The 11,172-nt window shown below is 35.6% G+C and overlaps 3 protein-coding genes across 6 annotated transcripts; 1 reads left to right on the top strand and 2 right to left on the bottom strand.

Annotated features, from left to right (window-relative positions):
• The first annotated feature begins 1,824 nt into the window (after positions 1 to 1,824).
• On the top strand, positions 1,825 to 3,844 carry LOC112521113. Its single transcript, XM_025129795.1, has one exon. The coding sequence runs from the start codon at positions 2,119 to 2,121 to the stop codon at positions 3,799 to 3,801; it is 1,683 nt and encodes a 560-aa protein (XP_024985563.1). The 5' UTR covers positions 1,825 to 2,118; the 3' UTR covers positions 3,802 to 3,844.
• A 127-nt stretch (positions 3,845 to 3,971) lies between these two features.
• Positions 3,972 to 5,073, bottom strand: LOC112521114 (transcription repressor MYB5). Of its 3 annotated transcripts, none has more exons than XM_025129798.1 (3): positions 5,017 to 5,073; positions 4,444 to 4,698; positions 3,991 to 4,369 (listed from the first exon to the last, which is right to left on the bottom strand). In XM_025129798.1, exons 2-3 carry the CDS (start codon positions 4,683 to 4,685, stop codon positions 4,018 to 4,020), a joined length of 594 nt encoding a protein of 197 aa, XP_024985566.1. In that variant the 5' UTR covers positions 4,686 to 4,698; positions 5,017 to 5,073; the 3' UTR covers positions 3,991 to 4,017. The 3 variants fall into 3 exon arrangements, with proteins under 3 accessions (XP_024985564.1, XP_024985566.1, XP_024985565.1); XM_025129797.1 differs by lacking the exon at positions 5,017 to 5,073 and adding an exon at positions 4,926 to 4,935 and having other exon boundaries at positions 4,444 to 4,719; XM_025129796.1 differs by lacking the exon at positions 5,017 to 5,073 and having other exon boundaries at positions 3,972 to 4,369; positions 4,444 to 4,888.
• Positions 4,937 to 9,498, bottom strand: LOC112521115 (peptidyl-tRNA hydrolase, mitochondrial). Of its 2 annotated transcripts, none has more exons than XM_025129799.1 (10): positions 9,355 to 9,498; positions 9,121 to 9,268; positions 8,065 to 8,207; positions 7,619 to 7,703; positions 7,443 to 7,510; positions 6,209 to 6,259; positions 6,035 to 6,108; positions 5,422 to 5,480; positions 5,257 to 5,333; positions 4,937 to 5,151 (listed from the first exon to the last, which is right to left on the bottom strand). In XM_025129799.1, the coding sequence occupies exons 3-10, from the start codon at positions 8,179 to 8,181 to the stop codon at positions 5,029 to 5,031; spliced, it is 654 nt and encodes a 217-aa protein (XP_024985567.1). In that variant the 5' UTR covers positions 8,182 to 8,207; positions 9,121 to 9,268; positions 9,355 to 9,498; the 3' UTR covers positions 4,937 to 5,028. The 2 variants fall into 2 exon arrangements, with proteins under 2 accessions (XP_024985567.1, XP_024985568.1); XM_025129800.1 differs by having other exon boundaries at positions 9,409 to 9,498.
• Positions 9,499 to 11,172: the final 1,674 nt, after the last annotated feature.

Raw genomic sequence — 11,172 nt, 5'->3', positions numbered from 1 at the left:
AAAATATATATTATTAAACCTAAATTAAGCTACTTCGTTACGTTAAATTAAATTATAATAGAAAATTTGAATTAAAAAAATACACAAACAAGAATTTTTAAATAGTTAACTTGATATTAATATTGATATATTTTTTACAAATTTTATATGATATTTTCATATTTATATTTAATTCAAAAATAAAAACATTATCGCTTTCTCAAAATCACATAAAATCGTATTATATCGACATGGATAAAAAATAAAACGTAACATTGAAACGGAAATATGTCTCGATGCATTGCACGAATACCCTTCTAGTATGAAAATGAGAGTTTTTAATATCATTTCTAGATATAAAGTCAAACATCCAAATAAACAACCTAATTTCCCAAATTTTCGAAAATCTCATCTCATAATTGATTCATTTCTAAAAAAATCATGAAAATTGATTTAAACCAGTAAGTTTGTCCTTAATTTTTTTTCCCACCCATGCTTGATCATTATTTTAATTAGAGATGGCCAAAATCTGGTCCTGGGCCGGGCCTTAATCGGTCCTAACCAAGACAAAAACCGGCGGGAACCGGTCCCGGTCCCGGTTTCAGTGATTTTCCTTGTAACCCGGTCAAGCTTACCGGTAACCGGTTATCCCAACCGGTCCCGGTTCCGGTCCCATAACCGGTTCCGGTAAGTCCTATTCAAAAAAAAAATAAAAATTTATTTTTTTTTCAAATTTTTGGTTATTAATAAATTTTTAATATGTTATTAATATGTTTTATTATAAATATGTTTTGTTATATATATATATATATATATATACGTTTATAAATACGTTTTGTTATATATTTATATATATATATATACGTTTATAAATACGTTTTATTATTAATACGTTTATAAATACACAATAAAAATACGTTTTATTATATATATACGTTTCGTTGACCGGGCCGGTCCTATAACCGGTTACATAACCGGTCCCGGTCTTAACCGGTTTTGGTCCCATAAAACGTCAAAAACCCTAACCGGATCATAACCGACGGTCCCTCAACCGGTCCCAGTCGGTTTCGGTCCTCCGACGGTTACGGGCCAGGACTGGCCCATTTGACCATCTCTAATTTTAATGGTCCAATGCCGGCCAGTCCATTTTTTCTAAAATGTTTGACCTTGGTCACTTTTCTAATGTACCGAATCTACCCGGTTACACTGTTCATGAACACCTCTAGTTTTAATCACCAAATATTTTGCAATCAAGGTGTTTTTCACAACCCCTAAATTCATTTTATACAGATAAACATGATGTTTCACTTAACTCATAATGTGAACAGTACAACTTCATATGTAACAAAGTATCCCATTTACAATTTTTAATTGAAATTATATCAACATACTTAGATAACCTTAAAAAACTACAAATACAAAGTATTGAACATATTCAAGACATCACTGTAAAGGAAACTCAGGTAAGCTCTTGTTTCTGAAAGAAAATTTGTAATAAAAGACTTGAACATGAGACCTCACATATGAAAACAATGAACTAATCAAATGACCAATGATAATTTTATGAAAAATATCTCTATATTTATTTCTTATGGTAAAATGGTGTCACTGTTTAAAAAAAAATTAAGTCCATCCCTGAACAGGCTGAACTGGTATCACTTTCTCGAATTGAAAAAAATGAGGTCTCAATTGCAAACAACTTAATAGTTCAAGGTTACTTTTAAACTTATTCATATTTTTTATTGTCGTTGGGAAGTTCGAATTTTGCTTTCAATTCAGTACCAGTCGTTGCAATCTCACCATCTTCCCTGCTTCACTGTTACTCCACCTATTCGATTACATCCATCCAATCACCGTCTTAATCACACTACAACCGCCATTGTTGCAGAAATTCAAGATCTAATCTGCAATCTGTTGAATCTGGTTTACACAATACATATCTATTTCAATCAGGAGTGAATACACCCAATTTCGAATCAGGGTAACATTTTCTTTGTTTTTGGTTTCATCTTCATCGCATTCTTCCAATTGAAACTTCCCAGATCTCATCTTCATCTCCAAGATTCAGTTTTTATCTAGAAAATCGTTGATTGGATAATTGGGGTTTTAGACAATTGGGGATTTGATCGAATTAGGGAAATGAAAGATCTCAGTTCTTCAACAGATCCAATCGGGCAAAACGTGATAAAGGTTATAAGCAATGTAGGATTTTCAGTATTCGTATTCTCGGTGCTCATATTTACTGTAATCGCCATAACTTACCAACCCCCTGATCCATGGGAATCCTCCAGAGCCCTAACTAGGGTTTTCACGGAGGTTGCGAATGCCACTTTCCAGACCGATACTTCGGTTGTCAGAACCGGAGAGGACGTCGGAATGGTTGTTGTTAGCCCTGCGGCCGCCCCTGCGGCTGAGGCAGATGCACCGATCGCCCAAACGGACCCATTGATCGAGAAATCGACTGAAAATGTGATGAATCTGAGCATGGCTTCTGGTGGTTGTGATGAATCAAGTCTGGTTAATTGCTCGGATCGGGGAGTTCTAATGGCGATCAAGAAGTTCAATGTAAAACATTTCAAGTCTGTAGTGTTTCTCGAGTACCAAATGCCGGTGAACGGATCATCTCGAAACGAGTGCGATGTATCATGGAGGTTTCGTAATCGAAAAGAGAAATCTTGGAGGAGATATAGAGATTTTCGGAGGTTTAGAATTGGGTATGGCGAAGATTGTAGTTACAAGGTTGTAGGGGCAAAGGGTTGGCATTCGGGTATCAATGCAAAACGTCCGAGAAGTAGACCGAACGCCACGAGAAAAGGCGAGAAGGCTAAGATCACTCCATCATTTCGTGATGACGAGATCAATGACACGATCCCGATACTTGGATCGGATTCAGCTTTCAGGAACGGGAAATATTTGTATTATTCGCACGGAGGGGATTACTGTAAGAACATGAATCAGTATGTCTGGAGCTTCTTGTGTGCACTCGGTGAGGCCGAGTACTTGAATCGAACATTCGTGATGGATTTGAGCATTTGCTTAGCTTCAAAGTATACGTCGAGCAATAAAGACGAAGAAGGAAAGGACTTCCGGTTCTATTTCGATTTCGAGCATTTAAAGGAGACGGCTTCGATCGTAGAGGAGGTAGAGTTTCTTAAAGATTGGAAAAGATGGGAGAAGAACCACAAGAATAAAATCCCGGTTAGAAAAGTCGCGACTTATAAGGTCACGCCGATGCAATTAAAGAAAGATAAGAGCACGATCATATGGCGGCAATTCGACAACCCCGAACCAGAAAACTACTGGTTCAGGGTTTGCGAAAGTGGAGCGGGAAACTACATTCGAAGGCCATGGCATTCTTTATGGAAATCGAAGAGACTTATGAACATAGTTTCCGAGATCAGCGGGCAAATGGACTGGGATTTCGATGCTGTTCATGTTGTTCGGGGAGAAAAAGCCCAGAACAAAGCAATGTGGCCTCATCTAGATGAAGATACGTCTCCTGATGCCATCGTTACGAAGCTTCAAGGCGTAATTCAGCCATGGAGGAATCTATACGTTGCCACAAACGAACCATTTTATAACTACTTCGACAGATTAAGATCGCATTACAAGGTTCATTTGCTCGACGATTATAAGGATTTGTGGGGAAATAAAAGCGAGTGGTATAACGAAACTAAGGTTTTAAACAGTGGTCGGGCTATTCCGTTTGACGGATATATGCGAGTCGAGGTCGATACTGAAGTGCTTTATAGGGCAAAGACACGAGTAGAGACATTCTACAACTTGACTAAAGACTGCAAGGACGGTATTAATTCCTGCTGATCGGGTCATAGATATCTTCTATCGTTTGTATAACAAGTCGATAATGATGAACTAGAGTCGGGTTTGTTACGATTTTGATCGTTGATTTGTTTTTATCGATCCATAATCATATGTTGCTATTATTAAAATTGTAATAAAACACGTGTGTAGATCGAATTGATTCGTGTATATTAAGACGGAATATGAAAATACAAGCTTACATACACCAAGTCGATATTAGTTTTCGAGAACCACATGCTGGTTCTTGGAAGCGTCAGCTGGTCGAGCAGCGGTTATTTCACTGCACATTTCTTCATTGATGAGTGAATCCAAGAAGGAAGAGAAAGCATCGTCAGGGGAGCAAATTTGATCGTTGGCGGTGGAGCTGCTGCTACGGTTTTCAGGTGAAATCTCTTCTGGAGACGATAAACAAATGTTCTTGCGATCGGGGGCTAAAGAAGATGACAATGGTTTGTGGGTTCTTGGATCGATCCCTCGGCTGATCAACTTCTTGCTGAGGCAAGTGTTCCAGTAGTTTTTGATGTCGTTATCTGTACGACCTGGAATCCGTCCGGCTATCAGCGACCACCTGATGATTAATCGTTGAAACCAAAGTGTTTGATAGAAAACTGCTAAAGAAAGAGACTGAGAGTGATTACCGACCGATTACCGAGGAGGCGATGGAGGCGGAGGATGAGGTCTTCTTCATCGGGAGAAATGTGGCCTCGTTTGAGAGAAGGGCGAAGATAGTTCATCCAACGGAGGCGGCAGCTCTTCCCACAACGGAGGAGGCCGGCCTTGTCGGGTAGTGTGCGCCACCTCCCTTCTCCTTCTTTCTTAATATAAGTCGACAATAACTCATCTTCTTCCGGCGTCCACGGCCCTTTCTTCTTCATCCCTCTCATCTTTTCTGCCCTTCTTCTCCATGCCAGAATATAACTAGTAGTGTAATTAATATAAACAAATGAAGAAAGTTGCATCAAGTAGTAACTTTTACCCTTATTATCCATACTTTTAATTCCATTTCTTTTGAACTTGTTCCTCTTTCAGCAATTGCTTAATTCAGCAGTTTCCCACCATAGACACCATCCTTTTTCATTTCAACACTCAACCCAACCCAACCCAACCCAATTTATCAAACTAACCTATTTAAAAAACCAGGCCCTGAACCGAAAACAAAATTGGGACTGAGCTTTTAACCGATTCTGGCTAGTAGAACCGGACTCAGGCACAGACCCGTTTGCATCTCTAATCTGCAACTTTGATGTGTTTGTATTTCTGCTCGTTGTTGAAGACCCTAGCACTCTCCACCACTCCCTTCGTCACAAGTTCTTTCAATGCAGCAACTCCCTCTTTCAAACCGACATCAATCTTGCCAACCCCAACAACAAAGCATGAGACATTCTCGCAAATAACTTACCATAACAAGAATATAGATCTTTGAGAAAACTATGATTTAAATGAATAACATCTTACTCGTTCTTGAGCTGTTGCGTTGAACTTCTGAAGCAAGAATGCTTTGGGATCCATTTGACCAGGAGGCTTCCCTATGCCTAGACGGAAAAAGTAGAATGGCGATCAATCACGGAACCTATGCATCCAGTAAAGTAAAACCTTTTTTTTAATAAAAATGATTTATACCGATTCTCAACCGTACAAATTCCCTATTCCCACGGAAATGATAGATCACATTCTTCATCCTGATACAAAGAAATCACATCCTTAAATCAGAAGTATGGATAAGTTCTTGACTTGTTCTATTTGCATATACCAGTAAGGGCCTGTTTGTTAGCAGCTTAATGAGATTAATAGGACTTACCGCTTATTCAATTAGCTATACAAGATCGTTTGGTAGTTGCTTAACAATGATATAGAAAGTGGCTTAATGATATAGAAAGTGGCTTATTAAATAAGCTTCTAGGGGGAGCTTTATGCAGAAAGCCAAGTTTTTTTCCAAACTTGTCCATCCCCACCCAATTAAAAACACGCTTCTTCCATCTACCAAAAAGACCCTTCCAAACAAAAACCTTCCCAATCTATATAGACAGATTAATCCACACGGACAACTTTATATATACAAGAGTTGATGGAAAACCAACCAAACAGGCCCTAAGTCATTGATGTTATGATCAATAATACACAGACAGTTGTAAATTGCAGCAAAAAAACATTGAGGACGTCAACTGTGTCTGCTAATTGTGAAAAGTTAAAAGATAAATAATGACATTGCAATGAGAGTTCATATTATTCATACCCATTATGACTCCCATGCCCTCCCTTGGGCTGAAGCCGAAGAACCCCACATGGTAGATCCATATCATCATGGAACTACAGCCACAAGAAGCGAAAGCGTTAGAACACTACCCCCGCAAGTGAAAAGACAACAGTTCTAAGATAACTGTTGTACAAGTTATGATAGAGACCATACCACCACCACTCGATTTAGAGGGAGTTTGTAATATGCAGCAAGTGGACCACTCTGCAGTATACAAAATACCAAAGCCTTTTAGGTACCAAAGAAAAAAAAATTATTAGCTAGCTTGTCATGTATACATCAATAGGCTTAACATGCATGATCAGTAATTATATGTAGGAGGTATTTAATTGTTCTTCCAACTGAAATTCTCAATGTGAAACATTTGACAAAGAAAATTTTCACATTCTCTTCTAGCTTGCCTGCCTTCTTGTTGCATTAGTCAATGAACAAGTTCATGATCATAGCAGTTTAAAATTTTGACCATACACCTATACTGATCTGGAAAAGGTTTATGCCTTTTTCTACCTAAGATTTATCCTGTTCCCAAAGACAGGCCACTGGTATGTTCTCAAGTTCATGTGATATGACTGGACAAAACTCATTCAAATTAATATTGTAAAATTAATCATTCGTAGTAAAAAAAAAAAAGTTTGGTACGTTTTTTGAGAAATAATGTGGTATGCAGGATTTCATAATGATTAACCACGCAAACTTTTACAGACCAGAGGACTGTTGGAACAATGAAAGCTGCAAAACATCTAGGCACCAAAATGTAAACCATCTACAATCCATCTTTGATCCATAAGGAATCCATCGTCATAAACAGAAGGACCATGGACTCCAGTCCAGGTATTTTGTGCAACATTTTCGACATTAGGTGATCAAGATATTGATCTAAGATGTGAATTTTTGCCACCATATGGGTATTGTGCTCCTTTTTTAATTTGTTCTTTAAAGCAACCAGCAGAAGGGACGGAAGACTGAGACTTGAACCCCTGAAAATGAATTCTGAAGATAGAGAAATAGAACTTTACTGCATAGCACAACTACAGTTGGAATACTCTTGACTTCTCTCTGTTAATCCAATTGGATACATTTAAGAAATACATGTGGAAAAACAATTGTGGAAGGCTCGGCACCTCCTTCCAATACACCATGAACAGTTAGCCACAATGTATTCTCAGTTGAGATCACAAAAAAGCAGATACATTGTTCAGCATATGCCTACTTCACCATGCTACAATCTATGCTTATAGTAGAAAACAATCCTAATGAAGCAACATCTTATGTATTCTCGTATGTTTGTGGTTTCTATGCCGAAAAGCAAGTACTTTATCATCATTAAATCAATAGTCAAAGTGTAGCTTTATATTGTAAAAGATTAGCAAGTTATACAAAAACTCACCGATTCGCCACTCAAATTCATATATGTCTGAGGCTTTGCCAATAAAACTGGAACACCATCTACAATGCCTGATATGCCACATCCACATTAATCATGCACAACTTAGACTCAAAAATCAAAAAAGAACTTGCAAAAGGAAAGAACAATGAATTAGAAATTGAAGGAAGCTGACAAACCTTTTCCAAAAATAGCTTTACAGAAAACTGTGTCCATAGCAATCCCTTGTGACTCCGCAAAAGTATCAATCATGTTAAAGCCGACCTAATTTCTCAACAATACAACAAATTAGGGCAAAATATATATCATAAGATTTTCAATTGTGACGGAGCAAACTTAAGATTAAAAACATGTTTGAATTGGACAATATTAATTAAAAAAAACAATTAGGGTTTTGAAAGAGGCGAACGATCATGTGAGAAACAGAGTTAACGTTAGAAGCGTAAGAAGGGATCTGGACCCTTGATCACCTTTAATCTCAAACCACCTATGAATTGCACTTGATAGAGGGATCGATCCGGTGCATCTCATACTAATATGCATCCAAGGGTGGAGATCCCTTCTTACGCTTCTCACCTTAACTCTTCTTCTCACCCTGAACCCAACCCTTTGAAAGATAACATACATTATGTCTTGTTCCTTTGAATTTATCCCCGGGATTTCCCAAACCAACGAACAGCCATGGCCGTGGTAATTGAATTGCTGTGCAGAGACTGCGATTTGAATAAAGCTTGCTTAGCATCTCTCAATGTTTCCTTTTAGCCGGGCCTGCATATTTTTCAGAAACGAAGTTTTCTTTACTGTCACGTAATCTAATACCATAGGTCTATTAAATTTGGGAATTACTTAAGTTTTCTGTGTGAATTGTGAGTACAGAAGTTAAGAGGGTTGGTTTCGCAAAATTTTCAAATAACCACCAAATCATCTACTTGTCCCTATTTCTTACATCCCACGTCTTCTATAAACCAAAATCAACACTCATACCTTCTTAATCCAGCTGCAAACACTTAATTGGTTGATTCTTCTTCAATCCTTTTACACTTTGCAACATCAATGGCTCATTCCTACTTCACTTTTGTCCTCCTCATACTAGTTCTAGTCACATAAGGTGTTTATCTATGAAATTAGCTATTGCAGGACTTCCTTAGTCCATCATGAGTTTCATATAATCAAATTTAGGGTCTTGACCAATGACAGTCACGAGTTTCATATGTAAAATTAACAGGTCCATTTGATACTTGCAAAATTCTCTCGTTTAATTACGAAAAATTGCACCAGTTTTTTCAGTCATACCAGAAAAAAGAGTAAACTCTAATTTTGGTCCTTGAGGTATAGTGAAAAATCTGAAAGTGGGACCTGAAATTTGATAAGTCGTGAAAGAATAATATTTGTGGTGTGCATTTTACTTGGAAAATGGTCCATGGTCACTAGGGCTGGTCCTCAGATTTTGGATGCCCATCACGAAAGCCAAAAAATTGCCCCTAATATATAACCTGTGCAATTATTTCAGTTAAAGAACTAGTCACAATATGGCGGGATACAAAGTAAACCAAAAATGAAGAATATCGGTATAAAACAATACTGTTTCCATATGAACATGCAATAGAAAGAACTGAAGAAGCACAACTACAAGTCAACTAAATAGATAAAAAGAGCATTAAATGTAACAATAGAAACTTACAATTTTCTTCCAAGTGTTTTCAACTTCCCTCTAATGAGACTAGGAAACATGTCAGCCCCTTCTTGTCCGTAAAACCCAATTCAAAATACTCAATTTGTAGACTGCCTTCCTTGTTATTCATACCAAGCCATATCAACAACTTCTAGAACTAGCATGTCATAACAGTGAACAAACAAATAAACAAACCTAGTACAAAACTACAAAAGACATAAACATTATAATTTAGAAATTTACCAGAAGAAGTCTAAATCGAGATAGCAGCGTAGCAGAGACTTCGAGACAGCGTACCTTAAGAGAGAGTGAGAGAATTTCGTGAAATAGGGCAGCGTACCAGAGAGGCAGAGAATGAGTTTTCGTGCGGGAAGCGAGGCCGAGAGAGACGAGTTGGGCGTTTGCGATTGCGATTGCGAGTTTGCGATCATCGAACGGTAACTTATTTTTGGTCCAAAAATGAGCCTCGTATAAATGGGCTAAAAATGAGCCTCATTAAATGGGCTTGAGCATTTGGGCTGCGCCATCCCCCTTGGTCTATAGCCACTTAGCCACTAGCCCACTAGCCAGGCTAGAGACGGTTAAAAATCGGTTTTCTGTTCGTGATTTTTCTTTTATAAACAGTCTCATGGTATCCATTCTGTTCCTCTTATATAAAGTCCGGTTCATAGAATCGGGTCCGGACCAGGTTTAAATAGGTCTCAAATATTTTTCCCATAAATCAATTTTAAATATATAAAAAATCTTATTTGAAAATTTCCTTTTTTAAACAATATTTTATTAAAATACACTTTAAAATATCTGATTGTGTCATTCAAATACACTTCAATATTTTTTCTACACAAGAATGTTATCTATGTTTTTATAATTACGATTTTGAAAACTTCAAAAAAAAATTCAAAAACTTAAAATCTTTAGTAAAAAACTTAAAAATCTTATAAAAATCTTGAAAAACTTTATATATAATTTATAAAAACTTAATTCTTTTTTTTATAATATTGTGCCTATTTATAACCGGGCCTGGAATTTTCGTAAAAATCATAACCGGTCACGGGCCAGGGCCGAACTTATTGGTCACCAACTCTATTAAAAAATATCCGTTAATTAAAGAGCATTTTTTATATTTTTGTTGTTTTTATCACATTTTAAATGTAATTCTTAATATAATTTTTTTACTCACGACAATTATTAAAATACATTAATCATAAATTCTAAGCAACATATTTCATTTATTCTATCTTTATTAAAGAATATTTAATTATTAGTAAATATTATAAGGGTATTCGTGTAATGCAACGAGATATATTTCGATTTTAATGTTTCGTTTTATTCCGTCTATGTAGATGTTATAATACAGTTTTTATGTGGTTTTGAAAATAAATATATCAATATTAATATCAAAATAATTATTTAAAAATTCTTGTTTTCTATATAATTTATTCAATTAATTTTTTTATTACAATTTAGTTTAGATTTAGTAACAAAGTTTTTATTTTTGATTTAATAATATAATTTTTTATAAGAATATAATTAAGTATTTTTATTAGAACTTGAGTTATTTTAATTATATTTTTAATGTTTTATATTTAACATAAAATGTTTATCTTGTATTTGACTATGTTTATCTGCAATTAATAACACGAATTCAAAAATGAAGTTTTAATAAGTTGTATTTATGCACAATTTATTTGTAATCTTGAATATTAAGTAATATATATCAATAAACGTTACTTCATGTATAAAAATGATTTTTAAGAGTTCTTTGTCAAATACTTTATAATATAACTAGAAGGGTACTCGCACAATGCAGCGAGATACATTTTGATTTTAATATTTAATTTTATTCTTTATCTCATTCGATGTTATAGTATGGTCTTATGTGATTTTGAAAAAACAATAATGTTTTTATTTTTGGATAAAATATAAATTTGAAGATATTATAAAATTTTGACAAAAATATATCGATATTAATATTAAATTAACTAGTTAAAATTCTTATTTTCGTGTAATTTTTTAATTCAATTTTTTTTAATTATAATTTAATTTAGGTTTAATAACGAA

This window comes from Cynara cardunculus (genome assembly GCF_001531365.2).
Source record: "Cynara cardunculus var. scolymus isolate 2C chromosome LG 11, CcrdV1, whole genome shotgun sequence".
In the NCBI taxonomy this organism is placed as follows: domain Eukaryota; kingdom Viridiplantae; phylum Streptophyta; class Magnoliopsida; order Asterales; family Asteraceae; genus Cynara; species Cynara cardunculus.
The sequence above is the reverse complement of the archived record's forward strand: the minus strand, read 5'-3'. Positions and strand labels throughout refer to the sequence as shown.